The 18,985-nt window shown below is 45.6% G+C and overlaps 1 protein-coding gene across 2 annotated transcripts in view; it reads left to right on the top strand.

Annotated features, from left to right (window-relative positions):
- Window positions 1–18,985, top strand: part of LOC106592935 (chloride channel protein) — a 68,173-nt gene that overhangs the window by 46,700 nt on the left and 2,488 nt on the right. For both annotated transcript variants that reach the window (XM_045718761.2, XM_045718762.2), the window contains exons 12-22: window positions 164–319; window positions 514–583; window positions 771–881; window positions 2,208–2,421; window positions 2,574–2,707; window positions 3,053–3,207; window positions 3,398–3,479; window positions 3,894–3,973; window positions 4,501–4,545; window positions 4,696–4,800; window positions 4,911–4,997. In XM_045718761.2, coding sequence (XP_045574717.1) covers window positions 164–319; window positions 514–583; window positions 771–881; window positions 2,208–2,421; window positions 2,574–2,707; window positions 3,053–3,207; window positions 3,398–3,479; window positions 3,894–3,973; window positions 4,501–4,545; window positions 4,696–4,800; window positions 4,911–4,997 — 1,239 coding nt within the window. The remainder of the gene's footprint in view (window positions 1–163; window positions 320–513; window positions 584–770; window positions 882–2,207; window positions 2,422–2,573; window positions 2,708–3,052; window positions 3,208–3,397; window positions 3,480–3,893; window positions 3,974–4,500; window positions 4,546–4,695; window positions 4,801–4,910; window positions 4,998–18,985) is intronic.

Below are 18,985 nucleotides of genomic sequence, written 5' to 3'. Positions count from 1 at the left end.
TTAGGCTGAGTTTCAGTTTGATTGATTGATTGATTGATTGTGATGACTGAGTGCAATTCACTCTCTACTACCTGTGACGAGGGTCATAAATTAATGATCTCTCTCTTTCTCTGTCTCGCTCTCTGTCTCTCACTCCCCCCCCCCCCCCCCCCCCCCCGTTCAGCTGATGCCTAGAGAGTGTATTAACTCTCTGTTTGATAACTTCACCTGGACCAAACTGTCTGCCACCGCCCTTCCCCCCGGACTGGGGCGCTCCTCAGCCTGGCTGCACCCCGACGTTAGCGTCTTCCTCATCCTCCTCCTCTTCTTCGTCATGAAGGTACGTCCTCCATCATGGAACAAAACACATGGCCTTTCTTCTCATATTATGCTGTGGTCAGGCTATTAAATCAAAATGAAAAGAGTTGCAACCTTGTTCTCATGAAGTTTACCTTGTCATTGTTTCTCTATTAGATTCTATAAAGGATTTGTATTAGGTCTCTCTGTCATTCACATACCTTCTCAATGTTCTAGTTCTGGATGTCTGCTGTTTCCACGACGATGCCCATCCCGTCTGGAGCCTTCATGCCAGTGTTCATACTGGGTAAGAGGCTGAGATCAGACCTGGGAATCTAAACAAGATGTATCAGACATCAGGTTTAAAACATGCTTTAAACCTGTCCTAAAGCACAACTGAGTATTCTCTCTCCTCTCTCTCCCCTTTCTATCTCCTCTCCCCTTTCTCTCTCCTCTCTCTCCCCTTTCTCTCTCCCCTCTCCCCTCTCCCCCAGGGGCAGCATTTGGGCGTCTGGTAGGGGAGATCATGGCCACTCTCTTCCCAAACGGTATCCTGTTTGATGGGATAGTTTATCGCATCCTCCCCGGGGGCTATGCTGTCATTGGTGAGTCTCCTCTGAAGTCTCATCTTGCCTTGCTGCTGTTGTAGGGCAGCCCAGCCCCAGAAGGGACTCTTCTTATCAGCTGTATGCAAGAATTTGCTATGTGTTGTCTTCGGAATTCAGCATTCTCTGTGTTGGTCTTGCCAACCCCCATTGTCACACCTCTGAGAGGTTACATCATGTAGGTCTGACATCTGATTGGATGTTAACTTTACTGTAATACTATTGGTCAACATCTCAGGTTTTGAGTCCAAACAACTCAGATGTTTATTAAAGGTTCATTGTTCTTTTTCTTATTTGCTCCTGACCAGCTGTGATGAGATACTTTCATTCTTTTCTTTCTCTCTCCACCCCATGAACTTTTGGGGCAGGGCCTTTCAGGCTATGGTTTCTCTCTCTCTCTCTGACCATGCTTGGAATAATGCCTTGTAATGCTTGTTAATGCTTTGTAACTGAAGCTGTATGCCTTGTATGTGAATCCATTCATTTTACAAAGTAATTAAATACACTTCTATTTAGAATCCATTCTCAGACATTCCTTCATTGTCTATTACTGTAACTCAACCATAGTCTCTTGCATATTGTTAATTATCTTTATGGAGTAGGGTTTAATAGGCCAATTGCTTAGTCTTATTACAAGTCGCATGTGATGTATTTATAATCTATACATATCAAAATGACTGCCCACTATCCTGTCATACACAATGATGTCATTTAACACCATCTCTCCTTCCCTTTCTGCCTTGTCGTGACTCCTGATCTCTCCTTCCCTCCCTCTATACTTTCTCTTCCTCTCTCCTCCCCCTCCCTCTCTCCTCCCCCTCCCTCTCTCCCTTCCTCTCTCCTTCCCATACCTCCCTCCCTTCCTCTTTCCTTCCCCTACCTCCCTCCCTTCCTCTCTCCTTTCCCTGCCTCTCTTCTTCCCCTCCCTCTCTCCCTTCCTCTCTCCTTCCCCTCCCTCTCTCCTCCCCCTCCCTCTCTCCCTTCCTCTCTCCTTCCCATACCTCCCTCCCTTCCTCTTTCCTTCCCCTACCTCCCTCCCTTCCTCTCTCCTTTCCCTGCCTCTCTTCTTCCCCTCCCTCTCTCCCTTCCTCTCTCCTTCCCCTCCCTCTCTCCTCCCCCTCCCTCTCTCCCTTCCTCTCTCCTTCCCATACCTCCCTCCCTTCCTCTTTCCTTCCCCTACCTCCCTCCCTTCCTCTCTCCTTTCCCTGCCTCTATTCTTCCCCTCCCTCTCTCCCTTCCTCTCTCCTTCCCCTCCCTCTCTCCTTCCCCTACCTTCCTCCCTCTCTCCTTCCCCTCCCTTTCTCTCTCCTGCCCTCCTTATCCCAGGTGCCGCGGCCCTGACCGGGGCAGTGACCCACACGGTGTCCACGGCTGTGATCTGTTTTGAGCTGACAGGCCAGATCTCCCACATCCTGCCCATGATGGTGGCGGTGATCCTGGCCAACATGGTGGCCCAGGGCCTGCAGCCCTCCCTCTATGACTCCATCATCCAGGTCAAGAAACTGCCATACCTCCCCGAGCTCAGCCTCGGACACATCAGGTACTGGAACGGACGCCATTATGGCTCTAATAAGTGTTTATGCAGAGAACTGTATGCCATTGTGGCTCAAACAGTTCTAGTGTGCATGCAACCTTGTGTGCTATTATGACTCAAGCAGGCACAGTTCACATATATCCTCTCTCCTCCCTCAGTAAGTACAACATCTTTGTGGAGGACATGATGGTGCGGAAGGTGAACTTCCTGTCCTCCCAGTCGACCTATCGGGAGCTGGGCTATCTGCTAGACTCCACCTCCCTCAAAACCATCCCTCTGGTCGACTCCAAAGGTGAGACATGTTCTAGAATGTTTGATACCATGCATCGTAGATGACACAAATCCATCCACTGAAATCCCTCTCTTTCTTTCTTTCTTTCTTTCTTTCTTTCTTTCTTTCTTTCTTTCTTTCTTTCTTTCTTTCTTTCTTTCTTTCTTTCTTTCTTTCTTTCTTTCTTTCTTTCTTTCTTTCTTTCTTTCTTTCTTTCTTTCTTTCTTTCTTTCTTTCTTTCTCTCTCTCTCTCTCTCTCTCTCTCTCTCTCTCTCTCTCTCTCTCTCTCTCTCTCTCTCTCTTTCTCTTTCTCTTTCTCTCTCACTCTACTCTCTTTCTCTCCCTGTTCCTCCCGTCTTTCCTCAGAGTCTATGATCCTATTGGGGTCTATCGAGAGGACAGAGCTGCAGGCCATCTCTGATTGGTGGCTTTCGGCTGAGAGGCGTGTCTTTGAGAGGGGTCAGGGGTCACTGGGCCAGGGCTGGGAGTCCTTCACTTTCGTAGATGAGGAGGGAGGAGAGGTGACAGGATGGAAGGATGGATGGATGGAATGATTAAACGATAGCATCATATTTTTTATACTTATTAAAGGAATAAATATCAGTATACTTATAATGCCTTTATAAACACATTTATAATGCATTATAATTATCCACAAGATCATGTAATACTTGGTTATGAACTTGGTTAGCCCTTTTGTCTGTTCTCTAGACCTCTCCAGTACAAGATGAACAGAATAGGCCACTCCCATCCCCCAAACCACAGGAGTCCTCCACCAATCACACCGTCTCAGGTGACATGACACACACAAAATGTCATAGAATTGGGATGCACCCACTATTGCTATTTTGTTACTAGTGCATCCATGTTTGTATTTTTATTTATTTAGGATCCCCATTAGCTGCTGCCAAGGCAAAAAAAATATTACATTACATTACATTTCATAAGACTTTTCACAACACATTAAGTGTGTTCCCTTAGGCCACTACTCTACAACCAGATTCTGTATCTACAATAAGCAATCAATACAGCAGAATCAATATTAGACCTGCTGTTCTATCGATTGCTCATGGGGTTTGTTTACAACAATTAACCAGCACCTTCTGTAGAAAAGTGTTGGAGTGAGTGTTGGAGTGAGAATGTGTTGGAGTGAGAATGTTTACCCATTTTACTCACTTCTAAATGTCTGTCCTGTCCTGTCTTTCAGAGAAGCGTTCCCTCCAGTCTGTGAGGGGAATATTTCAGCGCCTCTTCTCCTCTTCCTCAACCAGCCAGGCTGAAGCTCAGGTATCATTCCATATCAAGATAGAGATTGGCTGTAACCACTGATAGGGGGTCAGATATATTAGAAAATGTTTTTCATTCCCATAATGGTTGAGGTTTGGATTGGGGTTAGGGCAACCTGATCCTGGATCTGTGCTAATCCCAACATCAACCTCAAGCTTTCCTCTGGTAGCTAATTTCCTCTGGTAGCTCAATGAGGAGCAATATCACATTCTGTCCAGTAGGGGACACACGCTCACATCAATGGCATGACCTTGATATATTGTATGATGTGATATGTAATGAGCAGGTTAGTCATTCTGTGTGATGGAGAAATAGCACCACAAGGGGGCATCTGATCTGTCACTTTGTAAACCTGGAGGGAGAAAATAAGAAAAATCTCTGAACCACCCCCCCTCTCCATCTCACACTCCTTCTTTTCTCTCTCTCTCTCTCTCTCTCTCTCTCTCTCTCTCTCTCTCTCTCTCTCTCTCTCTCTCTCTCTCTCTCTCTCTCTCTTTCTCTTTCTCTCTCTCGCTTCCTCTCTCCAGGAATCCACCCCACCTCCACTCACCGACACCATGTCCTCAGAGGAGGTAATGTGTCTCACTGACCCTGATCAACCTTTAACCCCTAACCCCTATGTAGCTCTAAAAGGATTCCACAAATAGAATCAAACATCATCAATTATTATTCCCTCTTTATATTGTCAATTGCCCTCTCTGCTCTCTGATTGGCTAATGCAGATCAAAGCCTGGGAAGAAGAAGAGTTGGATAAGCCAATCAGTATGGAGGAGATACGGATTGATCCCTCCCCCTTTCAGCTGGTGGAGAGAACCTCCCTACACAAGGTATCAACTGTAGCTAGCACCTTGTGCTCTTATGTAGCCACTTTAAGCCATTATAAACACTACATGCTGTAGGTTATTGACAAATAGGCCTCCCCCTCTCTCTTTGACAGACCCACACTTTGTTCTCCTTGCTGGGTCTCAGTCATGCCTATGTTACCAGCATTGGGAAACTGGTGGGAGTCGTAGCACTGAAGGAGGTGAGATCACACATCACACAAGCTCTCTCTCTCCTCTCTCCCTTTCTCTCTCTCTCTTTCTCTCTCTCTCTGGCTCTATGCCGAGTCTTCCTTTTCTGCAGTGTAGAAGCATCAGACACACAGCTTGTCCATGCCTCTCTGTCATCGTTCTCTGATGATGATGTCACAGTAATTACATTGCCAAGATTAGCAAACTGAGGCATGCCATGCCAACAGCAAACTCTGAACCTACACATCCATGCATAATTGACCAAATTATGAAAGACAAGCATTGTCATTTTTAATTCCATAAAGTGAGTGTGGAAGAGGTAAAAACATTATTGTTGTCTATCAACAATGACAAACCACCTGGGACTGACAACTTGGATGGAAAATTACTGAGGATGAAATCGGACTACATTGCCACTCCTATTTGCCATCTCTTTAAACTGAGCCTACAGGAAAGCATGCGCCATCAGGCCTGGAGGGAAGCAAAAGTCATTCCACTACCCAAGAATAGCAAAACACCCTTTACTGGTTCAAACAGCCGACCAATCAGCCTGCTACCAACCCTTACTAAATGTTTGAAAAACATTTTTGACCAGAGACAATGCTATTTCACAGTAGACAATTGACTTTCAGCACGCTTATAGAGAAGGGCACTCAACATGTACGGCACTCACACAAATGACTAATGATTGGCTGAGAGAAATTGATACTAAAAAGATTGTGGGAGCTGTTTGGTTAGTCTTCAGTGCAGCTTTTAACATTATTGATCATAATGTTCTGCTGAAAACAACGTATGTGTTATGGCTTTACATCCCCTGCTACAGTGGCAAGAAAAAGTATGTGAACCCTTTGGAAATACCTGGATTTCTGCATAAATTGGTCATCATTTTATCTGATCTTCATCTAGGTCACAACAATAGACAAACACAGTCTGCCTAAACTAGTAACACACAAACAATTATATGTTTTCATGTCTTTATTGAACACACCGTGTAAACATTCACAGTGCAGGGTGGAAAAGGTATGTGAACCCTTGGATTTAATAACTGGTTGACCCTCCTTTGGCAGCAATAACCTCATAACTGGGCCACTCCAGAAGGTGTATTTTCTTCTGTTGAAGCCATTCTGTTGTTGATTTAAAATCAAATCAAAGTTTCTTGGTCACATACACATGGTTAGCAGATGTTAATGCGAGTGTAGCGAAATGCTTGTGCTTCTAGTTCCGACCATGCAGTAATATCTAACAAGTAATCTAACAATTTCACAACAACTACCTTATACACACAAGTGTAAAGGAATGAATAGAATATGAACATATAAATATATGGATGAGCGATGGCCCGAACGGCATAGGCAATATGTAATAGATGGTACAGAGTACAGTATATACATATGAGATGAGTATGTAGGGTATGTAAACATTATATAAAGTGGCATTGTTTAAAGTGACTAGTGATACATTTATTACATCCAATTTTTAATTATTAAGTGGCTAGAGATTTGAGTCAGTATGTTGGCAGCAGCCACTCAATGTTAGTGATGGCTGTTTAACAGTCTGATGGCCTTGAGCTGTTTTTCAGTCTCTCAATCCCAGCTTTGATGCGCCTGTACTGACCTCACCTTCTGGATGATAGCGGGGTGAACAGGCAGTGGCTCGGGTGGTTGTTGTCCTTGATTATCTTTTTGGCCTTCCTCTGACATCGGGTGGTGTAGGTGTCGGTGTCCTGGAGGGCAGGTAGTTTTCATTTGTTCAGACCTCACTACACTCTGGAGAGCCTTACGGTTGTGGGCAGAGCAGTTGCCGTACCAGGCGGTGATACAGCCCGACAGGATGCTCTTGATTGTGCATCTGTAAAGGTTTGTGAGTATTTTTGGTGACAAGCCAAATTTCTTCAGCCTCCTGAGGTTGAAGAGGCGCTGTTGCGCCTTCTTCACCACGCTGTCTGTGTGGGTGGACCATTTCAGTTTGTCCGTGATGTGTACGCCGAGGAACTTAAAACTTTCCACCTTCTCTACTACTGTCCCGTCGATGTGGATAGGGGGGTGCTCCCTCTGCTGTTTCCTGAAGTCCACGATCATCTCCTTTGTTTTGTTGACATTGAGTGTGAGGTTATTTTCCTGACACCACACTCCGAGGGCCCTCACCTCCTCCCTGTAGGCCGTCTCGTCGTTGTTGGTAATCAAGCCTACCACTGTAGTGTCGTCTGCAAACTTGATGATTGAGTTGGAGGCGTGCATGGTCACGCAGTCATGAGTGAACAGGGAGTACAGGAGAGGGCTGAGAACGCACCCTTGTGGGGCCCCAGTGTTGAGGATCAGCGGGGTGGAGACGTTGTTTCCTACCCTCACCACCTGGGGGCGGCCTGTCAGAATCTCCAGGACCCAGTTGCACAGGGCGGGGTCGAGACCCAGGGTCTCGAGCTTAATGACGAGTTGAGGGTACTATGGTGTTAAATGCTGAGCTGTAGTCGATGAACAGCATTCATACATAAGTATTCTTCTTGTCCAGATGGGTTAGGGCAGTGTGCAGTGTGATTGCGATTGCGTCATCTGTGGACCTATTGGGGCAGTAAGCAAATTGGAGTGGGTCTAGGGTGTCAGGTAGGGTGGAGGTGATATGATCCTTGACTAGTCTCTCAAAGCACTTCATGATGACGGAAGTGAGTGCTATGGGGCGATAGTCATTTAGCTCAGTTACCTTTGCTTTCTTGGGAACAGGAACAATGGTGGCCCTCTTGAAGCATGTGGGGACAGCAGACTGGGATAGGGATTGATTGAATATGTCCGTAAACACACCAGCCAGCTGGTCTGCGCATGCTCTGAGGACGCGGCTAGGGATGCCGTCTGAGCCGGCAGCCTTGCGAGGGTTAACACGTTTAAATGTTTTACTCATGTTGGCTGCGGTGAAAGAGAGCCCGCAGGTTTTGGTAGCGGGCCATGTCGGTGGCACTGTATTGTCCTCAAAGCGAGCAAAGAAGCTGTTTAGTTTGTCTGGGAGCAAGACATCGGGGTCCGCGATGGGGCTGGTTTTCCTTTTGTAGTCCGTGATTGACTGTAGGCCCTGCCACATACCTCTCATGTCTGTGCCATTGAATTGCGACTCTATTTTGTCTCTATACTGACGCTTGGCTTGTTTGATTGCCTTGCGGAGGGAATAGCTACACTGTTTGTTTTCTGTCATGTTTCCGGTCGCCTTGCCCTGATTAAAAGCAGTGGTTTGCGCTTTCAGTTTTGCGTGAATGCTGCCATCAATCCACGGTTTCTGGTTGGGGTAGGTTTTAACAGTCGCCATGGGCACAACATCACCGATGCACTTGCTAATAAACTCGCTCACCGAATCAGCGTATACATCAATGTTGTTGTTCGACGCTATCCGAAACATATGCCAGTCCACATGATCGAAGCAATCTTGAAGCATGGAATCAGATTGGTCGGACCAGCGTTGAACAGACCTGAGCACGGGCATTTCCTGTTTTAGTTTCTGTCTATAGGCTGGGAGGAACAAAATGGAGTTGTGGTCAGATTTGCGTAAAGGAGGGCGAGGGAGGGCTCTGTATGCGTCGTGGAAGTTAGAGTAACAATTATCCAGGATTTTGCCAGCTCGGGTTGCGCATTCGATATGCTGATAAAATTTATGGAGCGTTGTTTTCAGATTAGCCTTGTTAAAATTCCCAGCTACAATAAATGCAGCCTCGGTATATGTGGTTTCTCGTTTACATAGAGTCCAATGAAGTTCTTTCAGGGCCTTCGAGGTGTCTGCTTGGGGGGGAAATATACACGACTGTGATTATAATTGAAGAGAATTCTCTTGGTAGATAATGGGGGTTGGCATTTGATTGTAAGGAATTCTAGGTCAGGTGAACAAAAGGGCTTGAGTTCCTGTATGTTGTTATGATCACACCACGACTCGTTAATCATAAGGCATACACCCCCACCCTTCTTCTTACCAGAGAGATGTTTGTTTCTGTCGGCGCAATGTGTGAAGAAACCAGGTGGCTGTACCGACTCTGATAACGTATCCCGAGTGAGCCATGTTTCCGTGAAGCAGAGAATGTTGCAATCTCTGATGTCTCTCTGGAAGGCAACCCTTACTCGGATTTTGTCTACCTTGTCAAGAGACTGGATATTGGCAAGTAGTATACTCGGGAGCGGTGGGCGATGTGTCCGTCTACGGAGCCTGACCAGAAGACCGCTCCATCTGCCCCTTCTGTGGCGCCGTTGTTTTGGGTCGCCTGCTGGGATCCGATCCATTGTCCTGGATTGTGGACCAAACAGAGGATCCGCTTCGGGAAAATCGTATTCCTGGTCATAATGTTGGTAAGTTGACGTTGCTCTTATATCCAATAGTTCTTCCCGGCTGTATGTAATAAGACTTAAGATTTCCTGGGGTGACAGTGTAAGAAATAATACATAAAAAAACAAAATACTTCCTAAGAACGCGAAGCGAGGCGGCCATCTCTGTTGCGCCGGATGTTTACTTCTGTGTTTTGGGTTGTTGTCCTGTTGCATCACCCAACTTCTGTGAGCTTCAATTGGCGGACAGATAGCCTAACATTCTCCTGCGAAATGTCTTGATAAACTTGGAAATTCATTTTTTCATCAATGATAGCAAGCTGTCCAGGCCCTTGGGCAGCAAAGCAGCCCCAAATGATGATGCTCCCTCCACCATACTTTACAGTTGGAATGAGGTTTTGATGTTGGTGTGCTGTGCTTTTTTCTCTCCACACATAGTCTTGTGTGTTCCTTCCAAACACCTCAACTGTAATTTCATCTGTCCACAGAATATTTTGCCAGTAGCACTGTGGAACATCCAGGTGCACTTTGGCAAACTTCAGACTTGCAGCAATGTTTTTTTTTTTTTTTTTACAGTAGTGGCTTCTTCCATGGTGTCCTCCCATGAACATCATTCTTGTTTAGTGTTTTATGTATTGTAGACTCGTAAACAGAGATGTTAGCATGTTCCAGAGGTTTCTGTAAGTCTTTAGCTGACACTCTAGGATTCTCATTGAGCATTCTGCGCTGTGCTCTTGTAGTCATCTTTGCAGGACGGCCACTCCTAGGGAGAGTAGCAACAATGCTGAACTTTCTCAATTTATAGACAGTTTGTCTTACAGTGGACTGATGAACATCAAGGCTTTTAGAGATACTTTTGTAACCGTTTCCAGCTTTATGCAAGTCAACAATTCTTAATCTTAGGTCTTCTGAGAACTCTTTTGTTCAAGGCATGGTTCATATCAGGCCATGCTTCTTGTGAATAGCAAACACAAATTTTGTGAGTGTTTTTATAGGGCAAGGCAGCTCTAACCAACATCTCCAATCTCGTCTCATTGATTGGACTCCAGCTTAGCTGACTCCTGACTCCAATTAGCTTTTGGAGAAGTCATTAGCCTATTTTTTATACTGAATGTTATCAGATCTTCAACCAAAACCTAATATTAGATCAAGGGAACCTGTTACAAATAACAAAAAAATTGATACTTCTTATTATGCCTGGTGAAAACCAAAAACTGCATTCCACAGTAAGAACCTCATACCAATTTTCAAGCATTACATTTACATTTACATTTAAGTCATTTAGCAGACGCTCTTATCCAGAGCGACTTACAAATTGGTGCATTCACCGTATGATATCCAGTGGAACAACCACTTTACAATAGTGCATCTAAATCTTTTAAGGGGGGGGGGGGGGGGGGGGTTAGAAGGATTACTTTATCCTATCCTAGGTATTCCTTAAAGAGGTGGGGTTTCAGGTGTCTCCGGAAGGTGGTGATTGACTCCGCTGTCCTGGCGTCATGAGGGAGCTTGTTCCACCATTGGGGTGCCAGAGCAGCGAACAGTTTTGACTGGGCTGAGCGGGAACTGTGCTTCCTCAGAGGTAGGGGGGCCAGCAGGCCAGAGGTGGATGAACGCAGTGCCCTTGTTTGGGTGTAGGGCCTGATCAGAGCCTGAAGGTACGGAGGTGCCGTTCCCTTCACAGCTCCGTAGGCAATCACCATGGTCTTGTAGCGGATGCGAGCTTCAACTGGAAGCCAGTGGAGAGAGCGGAGGAGCGGGGTGACGTGAGAGAACTTGGGAAGGTTGAACACCAGACGGGCAGCGGCGTTCTGGATGAGTTGTAGGGGTTTAATGGCACAGGCAGGGAGCCCAGCCAACAGCGAGTTGCAGTAATCCAGACGGGAGATGACAAGTGCCTGGATTAGGACCTGCACCGCTTCCTGTGTGAGGCAGGGTCGTACTCTGCGAATGTTGTAGAGCATGAACCTACAGGGTCACCGCCTTGATGTTAGTGGAGAACGACAGGGTGTTGTCCAGGATCACGCCAAGGTTCTTAGCACTCTGGGAGGAGGACACAAGGGAGTTGTCAACCGTGATGGCGAGATCATGGAACGGGCAGTCCTTCCCCGGGAGGAAGAGCAGCTCCGTCTTGCCGCGGTTCAGCTTGAGCTGGTGATTCGTCATCCACACTGATATGTCTGACAGACATGCAGAGATGCGATTCGCCGCCTGGTTATCAGAAGGGGGAAAGGAGAAGATTAATTGTGTGTCTGCATAGCAATGATAGGAGAGACCATGTGAGGATATGACAGAGCCAAGTGACTTGGTGTATAGCGAGAATAGGAGAGGGCCTAGAACAGAGCCCTGGGGGACACCAGTGGTGAGAGCGCATGGTGCGGAGACAGATTCTCGCCACGCCACCTGGTAGGAGCGACCTGTCAGGTAGGACGCAATCCAAGCGTGGGCCGCGCCGGAGATGCCCAACTCGGAGAGGGTGGAGAGGAGGATCTGATGGTTCACAGTATCAAAGGCAGCAGATAGGTCTAGAAGGATGAGAGCAGAGGAGAGAGAGTTAGCTTTAGCAGTGCGGAGAGCCTCCGTGACACAGAGAAGAGCAGTCTCAGTTGAATGCCCAGTCTTGAAACCTGACTGATTAGGATCAAGAAGGTCATTCTGAGAGAGATAGCAGGAGAGCTGGCCAAGGACGGCACGTTCAAGAGTTTTGGAGAGAAAAGAAAGAAGGGATACTGGTCTGTAGTTGTTGACATCGGAGGGATCGAGTGTAGGTTTTTTCAGAAGGGGTGCAACTCTCGCTCTCTTGAAGACGGAAGGGACGTAGCCAGCGGTCAAGGATGAGTTGATGAGCGAGGTGAGGAAGGGGAGAAGGTCTCCGGAAATGGTCTGGAGAAGAGAGGAGGGGATAGGGTCAAGTGGGCAGGTTGTTGGGCGGCCGGCCGTCACAAGACGCAAGATTTAATCTGGAGAGAGAGGGGAGAAAGAGGTCAAAGCACAGGGTAGGGCAGTGTGAGCAGGACCAGCGGTGTCGTTTGACTTAGCAAACGAGGATCGGATATCGTCAACCTTCTTTTCAAAATGGTTGACGAAGTCATCCGCAGAGAGGGAGGAGGGGGGGGAGGGGGAGGAGGATTCAGGAGGGAGGAGAAGGTAGCAAAGAGCTTCCTAGGGTTAGAGGCGGATGCTTGGAATTTAGAGTGGTAGAAAGTGGCTTTAGCAGCAGAGACAGAAGAGGAGAATGTAGAGAGGAGTGAGTGAAAGGATGCCAGGTCCGCAGGGAGGCGAGTTTTCCTCCATTTCCGCTCGGCTGCCCGGAGCCCTGTTCTGTGAGCTCGTAGTGAGTCGTCGAGCCACGGAGCAGGAGGGGAGGACCGAGCCGGCCTGGAGGATAGGGGACAGAGAAAATCAAAGGATGCAGAAAGGGAGGAGAGGAGGGTTGAGGAGGCAGAATCAGGAGATAGGTTGGAGAAGGTTTGAGCAGAGGGAAGAGATGATAGGATGGAAGAGGAGAGAGTAGCGGGAGAGAGAGAGCGAAGGTTGGGACGGCGCAATACCATCCGAGTAGGGGCAGAGTGAGAAGTGTTGGATGAGAGCAAGAGGGAAAAGGATACAAGGTAGTGGTCGGAGATTTGGAGGGGAGTTGCAATGAGATTAGTGGAAGAACAGCATCTAGTAAAGATGAGGTCAAGCGTATTGCCTGCCTTGTGAGTAGGGGGGGAAGGTGAGAGGGTGAGGTCAAAAGAGGAGAGGAGTGGAAAGAAGGAGGCAGAGAGGAATGAGTCAAAGGTAGACGTGGGGAGGTTAAAGTTACCCAGAACTGTGAGAGGTGAGCCATCCTCAGGAAAGGAACTTATCAAGGCGTCAAGCTCATTGATGAACTCTCCAAGGGAACCTGGAGGGCGATAAATGATAAGGATGTTAAGCTTGAAAGGGCTGGTAATTGTGACAGCATGGAATTCAAATGAGGAGATAGACAGATGGGTCAGGGGAGAAAGAGAGAATGTCCACTTGGGAGAGATGAGGATTCCAGTGCCACCACCCCGCTGGCTCGATGCTCTAGGGGTATGCGAGAACACGTGGGCAGACGAAGAGAGAGCAGTAGGAGTAGCAGTGTTATCTGTGGTAATCCATGTTTCCGTCAGCGCCAGGAAGTCTAGGGACTGGAGGGTAGCATAGGCTGAGATGAACTCAGCCTTGTTGGCTGCAGACCGGCAGTTCCAGAGGCTGTCGGGGACCTGGAACTCCACGTGGGTCGTGCGCGCTGGGACCACCAGGTTAGAGTGGCAGCGGCCACGCGGTGTGAAGCGTTTGTATGGCCTGTGCAGAGAGGAGAGAACAGGGATAGACAGACACATAGTTGACAAGCTACAGAAGTGTTGTTTCTTGTATTATTGTCTCTTGTGTCTTTAGAGAACTGTTTCACTTTGATATCCTTTTTCTTCTGTCCTGATTTTCTCTTTCTTTTCTTCTGTTAACTAGATATTCTTTGTTGTTCTTCGTTAGCTAGCTAGCTTCATGGTAGTGGTAGTGTGAAGCGCAGCTGGGTCATGCTGAAGCGTAGCTGGGTCATGCAGCAAGACAATGATCCAAAACACACAATCAAGTCTACATGACAATGGCTGAAAAGCAAACATTTGAAGTTTTGAAATGGCCTAGCCTCTCCACGATAATCCAGGTAGAGTCAGGCATTCCCCAAGGCAGCTGTCTAGGCCCCTTACTTTTTTCCATCTTTACTAATGACCTGCCACTGGCTCTGAGTAAAGCCTGTGTGTCTATGTATGCTAATGACTCAACATTAAATACGTCAACTACCACAGCAAGTGAACTCACAGCAACTCTTAACAAAGAGCAGCAGTCAGTTTTAAAATGGGTGGCAAGTAATAAGCTAGTCCTAAATATTTCAAAAACTAAAAGCATTGTATTTGGTACAAATCATTCACTAAACCCTAAACCTCAACTAAATATTTAAATTAATAATATGGAAATTGAGCAAGTTGAGGAGACTAAACTGCTTGGAGTAACCCTGGATTGTAAACTGTCATGGTCAAAACATATTGATGCAATGGTAGCTAAGATCTGCTTTCTTGACATCGCTATCAACAAAACAAGTCCTACAGGCCCTAGTTTTGTCACACCTGGACTAATGCCCAGTCATATAGTCAAGTGCCACAAAGAAGAACATATGCAAATTACAGTTGGCCCAGAACAGAGCAGCACGGCTGGCCCTTAAATGTACATGGAGAGCTAACATCATTAACATACATGTCAATCTCTCCTGGCTCAAAGTAGAGGAGAGCTTGTCTGCATCACTGCATGTCTTTGTGAGAGGTATTGACGTGTTGAAAGCACTGAGCTGTCTGTTCAAACAACGAGCACACAGCTCAGACACCCCTGCATAACCCACAAGCCATGCCACCAGGGGTCTCTTCACAGTCCCCAAGTCCAGAACAGACTCTGGGAAACACACAATACTACATAAGGAACAACGTGGACTGTGAAGAGACACACATACGCATACTCACACACACACGCTAACACATACAGTTTACACACATGTACATTGTAAAATTATACATTTTGTATTGTAGATATGTAGTGGTGTAGTAATGTGTTGTATGATGTACTGTTAAATTTTTTTGTGATGTAATCGCCTTAATCTTGTTTGGACCTCAGGAAGAGTAGCTGCTGCCTTGGCAGGAACAAATGAGAATCCATAATATATACACATAAAAATACTTGGAGCCTGTTCAGTTGGATGTTGCTTTGCTGTTCTGTTGTACTCGAATAGTGAGTCACACTATTCAAATCAAATTCAAATCAAATGTATTTATATAGCCCTTCTTACATCAGCTGATATCACAAAGTGCTGTACAGAAACCCAGCCTAAAACCCCAAACAGCAAGCAATGCAGGTGTAGAAGCACGGTGGCTAGGAAAAACTCCCTAGAAAGGCCAAAACCTAGGAAGAAACCTAGAGAGAAACCAGGCTATGAGGGGTGGCCAGTCCTCTTCTGGCTGTGCCGGGTGGAGATTATAACAGCACATGGCCTAGATGTTCAAATGTTCATAAATGACCAGCATTGTCAAATAATAATAATCATAGTAGTTCTCGAGGGTGCAACAAGTCAGTAAAAAGAGAGATCAGGGTCCAGGGTAACGAAAGAGAGATCAGGGTCCAGAGTAACGCCGAGGTCCTTCACAGTTTTATTTGAGACGACTGTACAACCATCCAGATTAATTGTCAGATTCAACAGAAGATCTCTTTGTTTCTTGGGACCTAGAACAAGCATCTCTGTTTTGTCCGAGTTTAAGAGTAGAAAGTTTGCAGCCATCCACTTCCTTATGTCTAAGACACAGGCTTCTAGCGAGGGCAATTTTGGGGCTTCACCATGTTTCATTGAAATGTACAGCTGTGTGTCATCCGCATAGCAGTGAAATTTAACATTATGTTTTCGAATGACATCCCCAAGAGGTAAAATATATAGTGAAAACAATAGTGGTCCTAAAACGGAACCTTGAGGAACACCGAAATATACAGTTGATTTGTCAGAGGACAAACCATTCACAGAGACAAACTGATATCTTTCCGACAGATAAGACCTAAACCAGGCCAGAACTTGTCCATGTAGACCAATTTGGGTTTCCAATCTCTCCAAAAGAAAGTGGTGATCGATGGTATCAAAAGCAGCACTAAGATCTAGGAGCACGAGGACAGAAGCAGAACCTCGGTCTGACGTCATTAAAAGGTAATTTACCACCTTCACAAGTGCAGTCTCAGTGCTATGATGGGGTCTAAAACCAGACTGAAGCGTTTCGTGTACATTGTTTGTCTTCAGGAAGGCAGGGAGTTGCTGCGCAACAGCTTTTTCATTTATTTTTTTGAGGAATGGAAGATTCGATATAGGCCGATAGTTTTTTATAATTTCTGGGTCAAGATTTGGCTTTTTCAAGAGAGGCTTTATTACTGCCACTTTTAGTGAGTTTGGTACACATCCGGTGGATAGAGAGCCATTTATTATGTTCAACATAGGAGGGCCAAGCACAGAAAGCAGCTCTTTCAGTAGTTTAGTTGGAATAGGGTCCAGTATGCAGCTTGAAGGTTTAGAGGCCATGATTATTTTCATCATTGTGTCAAGAGATATAGTACTAAAACACTTTAGTGTCTCCCTTGATCCTAGGTCCTGGCAGGGTTGTGCAGACTCAGGACAATGGAGCTTTGGAGGAATACGCAGATTTAAAGAGGAGTCCGTAATTTGCTTTCTAATGATCATGATCTTTTCCTCAAAGAAGTTCATGATTTCATCACTGCTGAAGTGAGAGCCATCCTCTCCTGGGGAATGCTGCTTTTTAGTTAACTTTGCGACAGTATCAAAAAGAAATTTCGGATTGTTCTTATTTTCCTCAATTAAGTTGGAAAAATAGGATGATCGAGCAGCAGTGAGGGCTCTTCGATACTGCACGGTACTGTCTTTCCAAGCTAGTCGGAAGACTTCCAGTTTGGTGTGGCGCCATTTCCGTTCCAATTTTCTGGAAGCTTGATTCAGAGCTCGTGTATTTTCTGTATACCAGGGAGCTAGTTTCTTATGACAAATGTTTTTAGTTTTTAGGGGTGCAACTGCATCTAGGGTATTGCGCAAGGTTAAATTGAGTTCCTCGGTTAGGTGGTTAACTTCTTACATCTAGACGTTCCGCTAGTGGAACACCTGCTCCAATATCCAATGATAGGTGTGGCGCGAAATACAAACTCCTCGAAAATCCGAAAACTTCCATTTTTCAAACATATGACTATTTTACACCATTTTAAAGACAAGACTCTCCTTTATCTAACCACACTGTCCGATTTCAAAAAGGCTTTACAGTGAAAGCAAAACATTAGATTATGTCAGCAGAGTACCCAGCCAGAAATAATCAGACACCCATTTTTCAAGCTAGCATATAATGTCACAAAAAACAAAACCACAGCTAAATGCAGCCCTAACCTTTGATGATCTTCATCAGATGACACTCCTAGGACATTATGTTATACAATACATGCATGTTTTGTTCAATCAAGTTCATATTTATATCAAAAACCAGCTTTTTACATTAGCATGTGACGTTCAGAACTAGCATTCCCACCGAACACTTCCGGTGAATTTACTAAATTACTCACGATAAACGTTCACAAAAAACATAACAATTATTTAAAGAATTATAGATACAGAACTCCTTTATGCAGTCGTGGTGAAAGCTTTTCGGGGAAAGCACATTTTGCAATATTCTGAGTAGATAGCCCGGCCATCATGGCTAGCTATTTTGACACCCACCAAGTTTGGTACTCACCAAACTCAGATTTACTATAAGAAAAATTGGATTACCTTTGCTGTTCTTCGTCAGAATGCACTCCCAGGACTTCTACTTCAATAACAAATGTTGGTTTGGTTCCAAATAATCCATAGTTATATCCAAATAGCGGCGTTTTGTTGTGCGTTCAAGACACTATCCGAAGGGTAAAGAAGGGTGACGCGCCCGGCGCGTTTCGTGACAAAAAAATTAAAAATATTCCACTACCGTACTTAGAAGCATGTCAAACGCTGTTTAAAATCAATTTTTATGTGATTTTTCTCGTAAAAAACCGATAATATTCCGACCGGGAGTCGTTGTTTTCGTTCAAAGACTGAAAATAAAAACCTGGAGTCGTCTTGGGCACACGCGCGCCAGTCTCATTGTTCTCAGATCGACCACTTACCAAATGCGCTACTGTTTTTCAGCCATGGCCTGCAAAGTCATCATTCAACGTTCTGGCGCCTTCTGAGAGCCTATGGGAGCGTTAGAAAATGTCACGTTACAGCAGAGATCCCCTGTTTTGGATAGAGATGATCAAGAAGGCCAAGAAATAGTCAGAGAGGGTGCTTCCTGTTTGGAATCTTCTCAGGTTTTGGCCTGCCAAATGAGTTCTGTTATACTCACAGACACCATTCAAACAGTTTTAGAAACTTTGGAATGTTTTCTATCCAAAGCTAATAATTATATGCATATTCTAGTTTCTGGGCAGGAGTAATAATCAGATTAAATCGGGTACGTTTTTTATCCGGCCGTGAAAATACTGCCCCCTATCCATAACAAGTTAACTGATTTTTGTCCTCTGATGTCCTTGGGTAGGCAGAGGGAGTCTGGAAGGGCATCAAGGAATCTTTGGGTTGTCTGAGAATTTATAGCACGACTTTTAATGCTTCTTGGTTGGGGTCTGAGCAGATTATTTGTTGCGATTGCGAACATAATAAAATGGTGGTCCGATAGTCCAGGATTATGAGGAAAAACATTAAGATCCACAACATTTATTCCATGGGACAAAACTAGGTCCAGAGTATGACTGTGGCAGTGAGTAGGTCCAGAGACATGTTGGACAAAACCCACTGAGTCGATGATGGCTCCGAAAGCCTTTTGGAGTGGGTCTGTGGACTTTTCCATGTGAATATTAAAGTCACCAAAAATTTGAATATTATCTGCGATGACTACAAGGTCCGATAGGAATTCAGGGAACTCAGTGAGGAACGCTGCATATGGCCCAGGAGGCCTGTAAACAGTAGCTATAAAAAGTGATTGAGTAGGCTGCATAGATTTCATGACTAGAAGCTCAAAAGACGAAAACGTTGTTGTTGTTTTGTTTGGGGTAAATTTAAATTTGCTATCATAAATGTTAGCAACACCTCCGCCTTTGCGGGATGCGCG

Source organism: Salmo salar, chromosome 05 (assembly GCF_965601325.2).
Source record: "Salmo salar chromosome 05, fSalSal1, whole genome shotgun sequence".
NCBI classification, from domain to species: Eukaryota; Metazoa; Chordata; class Actinopteri; order Salmoniformes; family Salmonidae; genus Salmo; species Salmo salar.
Note: the sequence above shows the minus strand (reverse complement) of the source record. Positions and strands in the feature narration are given on the sequence as shown.